Source organism: Electrophorus electricus, chromosome 19 (assembly GCF_041902795.1).
Source record: "Electrophorus electricus isolate QZ-2024a chromosome 19, ASM4190279v1, whole genome shotgun sequence".
Lineage (NCBI taxonomy): Eukaryota > Metazoa > Chordata > Actinopteri > Gymnotiformes > Gymnotidae > Electrophorus > Electrophorus electricus.
In genome coordinates this window covers 16585442-16598686 of record NC_137515.1, presented here as the reverse complement: position 1 = coordinate 16598686, position 13245 = coordinate 16585442, and the positions used below count along the sequence as shown (strand labels likewise).

General features: G+C 42.4%; 1 protein-coding gene and 1 long non-coding RNA gene across 6 annotated transcripts in view; one reads left to right on the top strand and one right to left on the bottom strand.

The window, feature by feature from the left end:
* The window catches only part of frem2a (FRAS1 related extracellular matrix 2a), a 52443-nt gene extending 39576 nt beyond the window's left edge, over positions 1–12867 (bottom strand). For 2 of the 3 annotated variants that reach the window (XR_014118756.1, XM_081702873.1), the window contains exons 1-2: positions 6671–12867; positions 3777–3866 (exon numbers count right to left, since the gene is read on the bottom strand). Coding sequence is in view for 2 of the 3 variants with exons in the window: in XM_081702873.1 (XP_081558999.1) it covers positions 3777–3866; positions 6671–11651 (5071 nt within the window). In the remaining variant the exon portion in view is untranslated. The remainder of the gene's footprint in view (positions 1–3776; positions 3867–6670) is intronic. The other variant, XM_081702874.1, reaches the window with a different exon arrangement.
* Positions 1011–3640, top strand: LOC118242823 (uncharacterized). Of its 3 annotated transcripts, XR_014118698.1 has the most exons (4): positions 1011–1474; positions 2348–2621; positions 2701–2814; positions 3407–3640. It is a non-coding gene; the product is annotated as an uncharacterized LOC118242823 (long non-coding RNA). The 3 variants fall into 3 exon arrangements; XR_004777068.2 differs by lacking the exon at positions 2348–2621; XR_014118697.1 differs by having other exon boundaries at positions 2348–2814.
* Positions 12868–13245: the final 378 nt, after the last annotated feature.

Sequence of the window (13245 nt, the reverse complement as noted above, 5' to 3'; positions counted from 1 at the left end):
ATCTTCTTTAGGATAAGCTCAAGAGAAGCCTTCTTTTGGACTGTAGTGGCAACAGGTTCCAACTGGTGTGGGTATTGAATATCGGTTTGCATATATTGCCTAATGTGTGGTTTGGATGTAATGGTGGCGAATGCAAAGACTAATATGTAATCTTTTACATATTAGTCTTTGCATTCGTGGTGGGGTGGGGTGAATACATAATCACGTCTGACAAATGTCTAGAAATGTGGGTTCTTTGCTTGAGGTACCCTCCGGAGAATGTCTAACAATCATGTTTGTTAATATTAACTTGCAATAAAGGACAGGACCAGTAATTCTCTTCTACTAATTCTGAAGTCTGAATCTTTATTTTCTATTTGTGTTTAACTTTAAAACTAGCTGACTTGGCATTTAGGATTGACAGGTACCTGGATATCACACCTAGGTGCAATTTCAAAGGCTACACCAATATTCTGTTAAATAGTTTCTCACTGACAACTAAATTGAGGCACCATAAAAATAAATGGCATCTATGAATGTTTAATTCTCCTAAATATATGAGATTTCTCCTGACTTTTGTGGGTATGGGCTTATGTGTGTCAAATATCGCAGGCTAAGATCAGTTCCTCCACCCAACCCAGTTAACATAAAGTATTCAGTAAAATATGAAAGACAAAAGAACTGGGAGTATGTACATTACAATAATCTTAGAGTCTAAATGCCTCAGTTAGCATCAATAAAATGCAAGCTGTTCCAATGCCAACCAGTTAAACGTGCAATTTCATTTCCTAGTAGGTTCAGTGATTGAACAGGGCAGAGCAACAGACATGTGGAAGTGGCATAAAATGTCTCCAATGCTTCAGGAGGCTAAAGGAAACACTTGACTGGAGACTGAGCTGGTGTTACCATTCCTGTCAGCCGGTGACTCACACAGCTAAGCAAGGGTGCTACAGCATGCAGCCCAGGAACTGGGTCAGGCATATGGCTCCACAGCTCCACCCATGGTCAGCAGGACACAGCTCCACCCTCTCCTCTATAGTCCTGAGCACCAGACCACAAGTCTCTATACAGTTCTATACAGTCCAGGAAAGATTCGGTGCCCCAAAAATGCTGTTCGGAATCCTCGTCTACAAGAGGCAGGTCGTCAACTAAAGAAAGGGGGGCGGTGACCCGAGGTTTTCCAGGTCCCACGTCTGGCGTATGAAAGCAACTTGTGAATATTTGATGCGACCCGACTGCTGTGCTCCCGCGAAACGCCTCTCGGATTGACTTCGCTTTTCATGCAGCACTGCCCTGGGGGCTTTTTGTGTCCTGAGGGCGCCAGGGTTCAACCTCGGGCTAAAAGGTTGGGGGTTCTTTTCAGGCGCATGCCATCATCCTCCAAGTACAGAGGGAGACGTTCTGGCTGTCGCTGGGGAGGCGGTGACAAATCTACAATGGCAGAAGTGGGAGTTGACGAAAAACGAAACAGAACCTCTCGGTCCTGCAGTGCGAGGTAAAAAAAACTCACCCCGTGCTGCTGAGTCATACGGGCCTCTTTGCTCTCCCGCTGTCTCATCGGCACTCTGCATGATGCCAGGGCTTTAATGTTTCCTATAAGTGTATTATATTGCTTTTCAAAAGCTTTGGTTCTAGTTCATTACATTGTCAGGAAAAAAAACAACATTTTGTGTGCTCACTCAACAAAGGTAAATATGCATATTTATGTTTTTATGTTATTATTTCCATGCCGTAATCTTTACCAGTTTAAAAAACACATTGGCTGTGCACAACCAAGAAACCATGCATGTATGGTTCCCTTTGTTATAAAAGGATATAAATAAACCCCTCTTTATAGAGAAAGTAGCTTTTGAATGACAACAACTTCTTTACCCTGCAAGCCAGGAAAAGCAGTATTTGTTTTGACCTTTAAGAGACAACCGGGGGGTTCTGCTCAAAGCATCTGTCTGTACCTGCAAAAACAGTTAGAGGGGCATAGGTGTGTGACGGAGTGTAGAGGGCATAGCCTGAAGCAAAAGGAGATAAGGTCCTGACAGGAAGAAAGCAAGGGGTGTCTAGGCTAAACGGTGGCTGACAAGATATTGGCTGCAGACAGATATGGAAACGACACAAGTCCATTTCCAGCCATGGGTGGCTATTTGTGACTGCACAGAGCCTGCACATGCTCACATGCACATAGAAGAGATGCAAAAGGCAGCATTCTGCTTCAATACTACAAAATGCAACTCACTGCCACTTTCTGCGCTTGACTGGCTGTAAAATTGAATTCCGAGTCATCAAAGAATTTTCAAGCACCACTGAGCCCAGTTTCTCCAAAAGCAGCAGAATCTCTGCAAAACTGTCTAATTAGCCCTGTTCTCGCACACAGCGAAAGATGGCGGAGTGTTCGTAATCTCTGAGCAGCAGCCAGTGGGACCTGCAGATTACAGCACAAAGTCTGGAACGGAAGAGGATTCTTTAGACAGCAGCAGAACGAGCCAGGCCAAGTCAGCAGCACCCTTCTGTCTTGGTCCACTGCCATAAAAAGGAAGGAAAAGATGAGAAATTCCTCCTCAGCCGGAGTCTTTCTCACGAAAAAGAATCGCCACGGGCCCTGGTGGACCGAAGCGACCGCCAAGAATTCGAAGAAGTAAACTCCACAGGTCTGAGATCAGACCAGGCTGGTGTGCCAACCTCTGCCACCACATTCCGAAAGTTAAAGCCCCTTTATTTCTATTCCAGTATGCCTGTCTGGATGGAGAAGAGGACAACAGGATGGATATATTTCCCTCAGGCTGGGATGAGTGACAAGCAGACAGAGGAAGAACCCCCCCGGGACTACAGCGATGGCACAGGGTAAACGGAAGTGTGGGAGTGAAACAGTGAAGCCACATGCGAATAAATTACCTCGCATATGGTGATAAAATCCTGCATGAGGCTAGATTACTCTGGACCTAAATGTGCTGGAGGGAATTTAGTAATTTTGTCAAACTGGTAAACACGGCAAATTCTCCCATCAGAGCCATGTGAAAAGGGGCTAAGCGCAAGCATGAGAGAAAAGGACAGCTATGGCATCCTTTTACAGAAAAACCCAGAGTGTTTGAACCTTCTTTTTTTGTAGGGTGAAAGCTTATGTTTGCCCATCCCCCCATGCTGACAAGCCACTAATAAGAGTCCTCTAATACTCTGGGTAATTGTTAGTCTGGACAGGAGTGCAGTCTATTTGCCCACCCCCAAGCTGCAATTATTTACCATCTTGCCTCGGGTCTTAAATATCAAACACTCTTTTGTACTGAAGGTCTTACTAAGCATCAGCTCCTCAGTTTGACTTTCTGTGGCTCTGATGGAGAGTATCTAATTCCAATAGTAGGGGGTCGGGGCTGGTGAGCGAAAGACCCCCCCACTATAAGGCCTAACTGGGACTTCTGTTCTGTTTGTTCCCTCTTAGAAAGGAAGAAGAAAATTCAAACACACACCCCGATTATGTGTGCCAAAGAGGAACTGATTGCCTTAATCTTAAACCCAATATAACCCCAGTTATCCCAATATCAACTATTATTTCAATATTAACATTAAATATTATGTATTTTAAACAGTTTATGCAAGTACTTGCATAACAAATTCCATGGTTTCTCATTGAAAACATTTCCTGTATTTATGCCACAAGTGAATGAAATGAGTATCTCCATCACACAATGTGAAATAGATTTTTTAAAATACACTTGATCTGAGATTTCAAAAACAACAAGAAAACATACATGTGAATATTGTTCACACTTCAGATCACCAGTTTTAGGAGAACGTGACAGGTGTCTTACCAAGGTCTTCCACTGAGAACTGGAAGATGTCACTGGTAGCAATGTCCTTATCTTTAAGGACATAGCAGATCTTCAGGTCATCAATGTCAGCTGAAAATGAATAGATAAATAAGTAAATAAGCAAGCCTTAAAATTTCATGTTGGTCTTTGCTGAAGATCCATGAACCTAGTCTACATAGTAAGTATGCCAACAGTCTCAGAAAGGCTCAATGAATTGAGCATCTGTGATGAGCTCAGTTCGCTACACTGTCTTATCGCTTCAGTGGAGTCTTGGCTATCATGATGCATGACTCATGTAGCCATTGCATTGGGGATTTCTTCCAATTATTTGCTCCTCACAGTGAAACAAGCAAGTAATTTTCACACAAGTGTAGGCTGATGCTTCGCCAAAAAAGCTGTCTCAGAACCATCAGAACAGACATGGTTCTTCTAATGACAGACAAGGCAGAGGTCTTTAAAGACTGTTTCCCAGCACCAATCTCATTGACATCTCATTCTGAAATTATAAAAGTGAACGGCATGTGAAAGAAAAACTGGAGATGCCATCACCCTCACAGCTGCTGCCCATCCCCAGCACAGGCGCTACATTATTGATACGGGCAGGAAGCTTCAGGAAATTGTAAATCTACGCTTCCCTATGCACACAGACAGCTTCTCTTTATATTGAGAAACACGTCCATTCTCATTGCACCAGCATGGCCACTCGTCGTCAAATATTTATCGGAAGCCACCGAGGACGTGACAGGGGCCCATCGGGACGAGGACTTGGTAAATAAAAAAGCTGCACCGTTTGTCTGACGAGCTTGTTAACTGGGCCTCCCCCACTTCTGCGTCCCAGCGGCTGAGCAAGAGCCCACCCGAGTGCCGCACGGCGCGGAACACGACGCACAGACTCCCCCGACTTTGTGAAACATTTAATAACATTGAACGTAAAAGACAATGGTGGCACTCACACACACACACAACACCAGCACACTTAACACAGGCTAGACACATATGAATATTAACATTGCACTCAGACGCTAACAAACAATGACCAACAGTGAAGCACGTCCTGACGGGGGTTTAAATAGACTGACAAACACTTAACGATAAACCCCGTACAAGTGTGCGCCATCACGGGGGTGTGGCTACAAACAAATAAACCCCTGCACTTGGGGGGGGGGGGGACGTTCCACGACAGCGGGTGTGCTTACCCTTCATTCAAGAAGGTAAAAGCCCGGGATATAAGCGTGGAGGCAAACACAACATAGTTTTCAACATCAAGTTTAACCTTTATGTGAATTTCTAAATGGTTTTTCTGGCAGGAAATTAACATTAAACGTATGGTAACTTTTTTCCTTTTAAGTGAACGGAGTGAAGACGCACACTCCATGTGTATTGATCTATAATTCTATGTTTGATTTATCTTTTTCTTTTGTAATTACGTTTTCTTATTCTAACTGGGAAATGAAGGCCCACCGTCACTGCCACGCAGACTTTTGTGTTTTTACATTGACATCACGACGTGAGCATCTTCGTTAGTGGTTTACTGACTGCTCCTTAAAGTAAAATTAAGCAATAACAAACTAAAGTAATAAATGATAAGTGCCAAAATAGCTCATTGAGGGTAACGGACTTTTAACCATTTTTCTAGTCGATTAAGGCAGCATTAAACACTTCCCTCTTGTTCACGGTTAATTTATCTGATGAGCTAACTGGGATAAAAGAACAAATTAACGTAAAAAATCGTCTTGCAGAGCGGTGTTCTAAGGCAAAGTGTGCTTAATGAATCATGAATCATAACAAGGCGCATATGTGAAGGCTTTAGTTTCCTGACCGAGTATAAGGCTCCAGGCTAAACACATCTTTTAGTGTGGGACTTCACCAGATATATCTGACACATCTATTAGTGTGGGATTTCAGTAAAGGTGAAAGTTAATTTTTGTTCATTAAATGAACAAAAGATTTAAACCATAAGTACAGAAATTGTCAAAGATCATAACAGGTACTTCCATACATAGGTACTTCCATGAAATATATATGTATATATATGTGTGTGTATATATATATATATATATATATATATATATATATATATTTATATATATTGTGGAAATGTAAAAACTGAATAAGTTATATAATGAGCACCCAATATGACACAGTGCTGTATTTAACTTACTCTTCTATGTGGGTTCCCATGTCAGTATCCATTGGCATTTGTCCTAAATAACCATTTACTGACCAGAGTCAAAATTATACATATAGAGTATTTCTAAGAGAATGAAAGGTGTAGCAGATGCCAGTGGTCACAGGCACTGCATTATATGCACTACTGAGCACACAGATCTCTACATCTTTTAACTTATACATGCAATTCAGAGAAAAATAAGGTGTGTTTATTCGTGTTTTGATCTCAATGAAGTAAGTCAGATGTAGGCTATATAAGACTGTTTATCTTTATATGCGCATTTCTTTGTTTTATTTATGTATACAGTTTCTATATTTTAGCACCTCTTCTATACATAGTATATAAACTAGTTTTATGCATAGTTTATGTTAAATGCATCAAACATTTTATGTGTGTGTGCGTGTGTGTGTGTGTGTGTGTGTGTGTGTGTGTGTGTGTATTCATGTGAAAAGAACGGCTCATGTTGTCATGTTTTCAGGTTCATTTTGCAGTTTTTGCTGAGATAACAGCCTAACATTATAAACATTAGTAAAACTGAAGCTGAAAAATGATAAACAATATTCAACATATTCTATGATATTCTACTATTTTTTCTATTATTGTCAAATACTTGAGCATCCCTGTCAACACATTATTTCCACATCATCCATATCATTTCATAGCATAAAACTCAGAGGTATATAACTATAGGTAGGATAATGATATATTGGAAATGTCACTTTACCTTGAGTAAAGGTACTGATGGAATCATTTCCCTTCCCAACGTTGATTAGGTAGCCATGCTCTGGTTGCCTGGTAATGTAAAAAAACAGGGTCTCTGGGCTGCTGTCCCTGTCTTCTGCCTTTAGTACCATATTGGTGATAAGGTAACCCAGGTGACCAGAAGGCAAGGTTTTCAAAGTGGTAACACCTTTGTTTACCACAATTTGTGGGACACCATTGTCTACAGGTACAATAGAGATTTGCATGGTTTGTGGTCTACGAGTCTCAAACACTGTGTCAGGGAAGACGTAGAAATGTGCGTGTGTTCCATCAGTAACAGTAAAAGAGAACCTGTCTTGATTCAACTCTGTGCCATCATGCTTATAACTGATGAGGTTTTCATTCAGGTCCTGCTTTGTGAAAGTGGTAACTGGATGGCTGTCATTGAAGAACAGCTGGCCATGGATAGGCGGTTGGATGACAGTGAACTTCAAAAGGTGCTCAGCTGTGTCCTGATCTTCTACAGTCAACTCAAAAGGTGTGATAAGTTTGCTCTGACCTTCTGTCACCAGGAGCTCATGTACTGTAAGGACAGGCTTCTTGTTGTCAACGTCAACTATTGACACACGGAAGGTGCGGAACACACGGTTGTAGCCGTCTGTGACCTCAAACTCAAAGCTGTCCATCTTGATTTCATCATCTGATGTGTGGATGTAGTAGATCTTACTTCCAGCCAGCTGAAGCTGAGTGAAGGACATAATGGGCATTCCTGGTGTGTCGTTGTTCTCCAAATGTCCTCGCACAGGGGCTCTGGTGATGGTAAAATCTAGATTTTCATCTGGGCTGTTGAGGTCACTGGTACTGAGCAGGTCAGTAGTAAGTGTCACCTTTCCACCTTCTTTCAAAGACACCCCTTTGCTAACAACTTCAGGGAACACCATGTCAATACCACTCACAGTGATGTAAAAATATTTGTCAATTAGTGGATTTGTGCCATCTGTTACATCAAACTTTAATAGGTCACGGATGCCTTCCTGCCCATTGTGAATGTAGAGTATATGACCCTGATCTACTTCACTCTGTGTGAAGTTCATGCCAACTGTGATGTTCTCAAAAGAACCAAGTTCTGTTTTGCGTTGCAGAACACCGTGGCTTGGACCATAACGAATTATAAATGCAAGTGTGTCATCATCTGAGTCCAAATCAGTAGCCTTCAGAATCTTACTGTTTATCTCTTTTGTCTCACCAGCTTCAATGTCCAAACCATCGTTAACGGCCAATCTTGGAGTCTCATCATCCACTGCAGTAATCACGATCATGACAGTGCCTTCCACATTATGTTTTCCATCCGTCAGAATAACACTCAGTTTGTCCTCTGTGGTCTCAGAATCATCATGCTCATAAATAATACTAGAAGCTTCCTTGATTTGCTCCAGAGTAAAGTTGGTGACTGGTATGGAGCCAGTGGTCAGCTGGTTGAAGATGAAGCCATGTTTGGGTGGTTCTGAAATGATGAAAGTCAGTTCTTCCGCAGGAATATCAGCATCAGCACCATTCAGGATAGCGGTTTTGATGATGAAATTCATGCCCTCCATCACCACAAATTGTCTTATAAAAACCTCTGGCTTCTCATCATTCGTGGGGATAATTACAATGGGAAAGAACTGCCTCTCTGAGAAATTTACACCATCTGAGCACCTAAATGAGAACCGGTCCTCTACTGGTTCAACTCCTTTATGGATGCTTTGGACATAAAGGATATGGCCATCATTTACTTCTCTAATAGTGAAAGCACTGACAGCTATGCCAGATCTGGACTTCTCAGAACCTGGTGCTGGGGAGATGTTTTCCACATAACCTGATGTTGGCTGCACAATGATAGTACACAAAATGTCTTCGGTTACTGTGTCTGCATCTTCAACCCTTATTTGATGACCTCCAATTGTATTTTTGTCACCCTCAAGAACAGTAAATGTTGGAACAACAGTTAGCACTGGCACCTGGCTATCTACTGGGAGAATGGTGACAAGAACACAGACTCCACTTACTTTACCTCCTCCTAATGCCCAGTCATCAGACATGTCAGTGAGGGTCAGGTTGAAATTGTCCTGCTTGGAGAAAAGACCAATCTCACCACTGGTGTGGGCATACACCACCAAACCGCTGATTATATCAGCTTGGGTGAACCTGTTGGAAAGCATTCCATTCACCAGGATCTCTCCAAATGCAGGGGCGTCTTCAACAATGAAGGTCAACCTGAGGTCATCTGTGTCTTTATCTTTGCCCTGGATTACACTGGTGGTAATCTCAGTTGCTCCATTTTCAAGCACATCCAGGTGTGAACCAATGGTACCAGGTGGGAAACTCAGATTTGGAATCTCATCATCAGTGGGTTTCACTACTATTCTTATTGTAATTGTAACCACATGAACCCCATCACTGACATCCAGTTTAAAGAAGTCACTCATTGTCTCGTCTCCATTCTGAACATAAGAAATTCTTTCATCGGAGATATCTGCTAAGGTGAAAGCATTTCCTTTGACCAAATCAATAAAGCTAAGCTGGATTTGACCATGCTGTGGAGTCTGGCTCAAAGAAAAAAAAAACTGTTTACTATCTGTGTCAAAGTCAGTAGTATCAAGCTCAGCTTTTGTGATTATATGTGTGCCCCGTTCAAAGACTGTAAAACCAGTGTTAGTTATCTTTGGGGGTTTGTTATTGACAGGCTGCAGAAATATGGTAAAGATTCCTTCTACACTATTTCCTGCAGTGTCTTCAACTGTGAAATGGAACTGCACAATATGTGCTGTGATGCCCAGATCAGTGTCTGGTGGGCTGTAGGAAATCTTATGATGGTCCACTTGTGCTTGAGTGAATTCTCTTACCTCAGTGTTAGGGTGTTCTGTTAAAACTATTGATCCAAATTCAACTGGATGCTTTTCATCTGTGTCAGTTGGTGGCTGAGTTATGATATACTTCAGGTCTCTGTCCTCAGAATTCAGATCAGTATAACGAAGGAAATCTTTTTTAAATTGAGTCAACTTATACTCATAGACTGTCATCTGCAACGCCGTGCCGGGAAAAAGTACAGGTGGAATATCATCAATAGGAAGAACCCTAATAAAGAATATGTTCTCATCTGATTGGTTTGGAGGGTCAGCATCATCCTGGGCTTTAAAGATAAACTGATCAGATACTGCCTCAGTGATATGGGGCCCTGTATGTCTGTAGAAAAGCTTTCCATCAGCGATGTCCTTCTGTAGCCATTCGATCACAGCCTTCTCATACACACCATCTTCAATATTGAATTTCCACGAGGACGGATCTTCTGGAGCCTCCGACTGCCTCAGCAGCACTTCACCAATAGTAGAGAATGGAGGTTCAATGCTGAACTTAATAATAGAATCCTCTGAGTCAATATCAGCTGCACTGAGCATTAGGGGAGAAACAGGTAATGTTTGGTTTTTAAACAACACCAATCCTATGTTAGCATTTATAATGGGGGGCTCATCATCAGTGGGTACGACTGTAATAGGGAACAAAAACTCCACTTCATTCTTGCCATCTGACATTCTGAAAATGATGTTGTCACTGTATGTATCACTACCATCATGCTGGTAGACAACGGTGCCAGTCTGCAGTTCGGCTGGAGTGAAATGCTTCTCGCTGGATCCAAGAACAGTGAGCATTCCGTGACGGAGACCATTTACAGCAGTTATCCTCACGGCATCCAGGTTGTCTTCATCACTGATTTCCAAATTGTTCTGAGTGAACAGAGGCCTGGACTGACCCTCATACAGGAGCTGTCCTGTGTTTTTAGTTACCACTGGAGCAAGTGTGTTCCTTGGCTTTACAACAATCATAAAGGCAAAAGGATCTGAGATGCCACCATCTGTATCCAGTACTTCAATCTCAATTTGAAATATCCTTTCTGTATCTGAGTCCAGGGATGGAGGTTTGTAAGCTATCTTCAGGTCCTTTAGGTCTCGCTGATAAAAAGTCGTTATTGGTAAATTTCTATCATCTGTACTCACAATATAACCTTCCTCATATGAAAGGGGGGAAGTGATATTGAAAATTAGATCATCGGGATGAGATTCAGTGTCCTCGGCAGCTAACATGTCTGGAGTCAAAGCTGTCATAACAAACTGATCCCCTTCCAACATCATCATTGCCACAAGGCTTGGTTTGGGAGGAGTGTTTGCTAGCCCTTCTTTTATGCGGATCATAACATGAAAGAATTCTTGCTTCAGTACAATATTCTCTTGGTTTCGTAGCTCCACTGTCATTGGAATGTAGTCCCTGTTTGGGGACTTGTGAAGAGAAGTGTGCTTGTAGCGAATATCTGCTACGAGGAACGCCTCGCAATCCATCGTGTTCTCTAATTTTCTCTCATCAGTAACTTTACCGTATCTAGGTAGTTCGCTGCGGGCAGCCAACGATGCGACTTCACACTGCTCAGATTTTCGGTCATATGCAAATTCAAGTATTTTTCTGCTAATTGGATTACTTGTGCCGTGTAGTTTATCAACAGTCAGAGGCATATTTTTTGTAACAATCTCCAGCTGCGTGAAAAGGACTTGAACCTCCAGCATGAAGGGGATGATTATAGTCTCAGTTTGAGTGTCGTACCTGAGTTGCAGTCTCACTCTGTCCTCAGCGGGGCTCCTGGAGCCGAAATGCGAATATTTCACATCGTTGGGACCGAATTCACACGGGAACTTTTTGGGAGAAAGATGCCCTGGTCTTTGAGACAACGGGTCGTTATCAAGCACTGATAAGATGCACCTATCACCCGGCCGAACTTCAATAACCAAATCGTTGATCGGATCAATGAAAACCGATCTCCCAAAAGGCACGCGTATCCCGTTGTTTGCTACAAGTATTGCGTCCTCCGACAGTTCTGGTCTGTATGCGTACGACAGTCCAAAACTGCGAACTCCTTGTGCAGAACTACCTGTCACTGAGAGCAGGAGAATAAAACGCGTGCAGAATTCCATCATCTCTTATCCTGCTAACAGGACCTAGTGTCCATTCAAACGAAAATGCTCAGACAGAGACAAGCGACTCTTATCGTAAAATCCGGAAAGAAATGGGCGCAGAAAGTTGCAACACCCCACGCGCGAACAAGGATGCTCAGGCGGCATTCTCGCACCAGCGGCGCGCGCACTCGGATTTAACTTCTGTATGTGTAAGCAGCAGGAGAGGGACGCGCTCGCCCACCCGCCTTTCCTATTGGAGGAGAGGGACGCGCTCGCCCACCCGCCTTTCCTATTGGAGGAGAGGGACGCGCTCGCCCACCCGCCTTTCCTATTGGACGAAACGGTCCGTTTAAAATATATGCGTACTGAGTTCTCTTTTAGAACAGTCAGAAGAGAATTCCACTGAACCAAATATTCAGTGTGATGTTTTTTAAATACATATAAGACAAATATATAAAAGATTCTGTAAACCGCCATATATAAATACATTGTGAAAAATGAATCTGTGAAAAAAAAAAATCTGGGTATTAAAGCGGCGATAGTCAACATCATTGCTACGAGTCTTTTAGCGCCACCTGCTGATACAAAATTGAGTTATTTAAAACAACCTCTCAGCAAGAAGTCTGTAAAAACGTGACATAATAAACATTTCCTCCGTGGTAAACGGTCTGCAGCAATGTTCCAGACGAAGTGCTTGAAATTACAACATATGACCGCATACCCGTCCCCTCTACGTGTGCGTCAGGTTCAGAAGATTCGTCTGATCTCTGCTTTGTTATTTCAAGGCTTCTACTCCAGCTGTCGGATTTTTCAAAAGGCCATTCTCTTTGCCTTTTCCCCGTGAACTAGCTCATTAGTGAATGTGAGGCCATTACCAGTGCCTTGTTTCCTGTATCTTCTAGGACTTTTCCATAGAACTTCAAATCTCTGCACTAAAAAGCCATTTGGAGAGTCAAGGGAAGAGAACAGTCTGGGAACCCTGCACAGTCTGTATATTATACTATAAGTTCTTCTCCGACTTTGCTTATGTGTACTTATTCAGCATTACCCTTTTATATCACTCTCATACCTGTTTTCTTTTTTGCATATGTGTTATTTACATACCCTTTAAAAATATATTTTTGCATTTCTCTGTACATTTGTAACAAATCCAGTGTGTCCAATTAGTCTGTTTGGAATGTTACATGTACACTCACTAAGACAAATTCTTCATATGCATAATAAACCTGGCAAATAAAACCGATTCTCTTCAGTGGAATGTGCCATCTGTTTAAATCTTATGTTTTAAGGACACACAGCAGATAAATATTACTGGCTACCCAGAAAATTGACATGTGTTTAGACAAAGTATATCAGCTTGCAGACATGAAGCAAGGCTTGGCTGTTCTGGTGGATTTGGAAAAGAAACCGCCAGAGCTTTAAATAACATTTTGGGATAAGCAGCCACAGCCGGCCGTTCTTGGAGGGGGCGAGTCAGATTGGCAATAACAGATCTAGAGATCAAACGGCAGCCCGCTCAGGACACACATAGGTTCATCCAGGCGCTTCCTGAATAGGTCGGCGAGGAGTAATTGGGTTTAGAGGGCAAATCAAAGTTAAAACGCAAAGAAGTTGA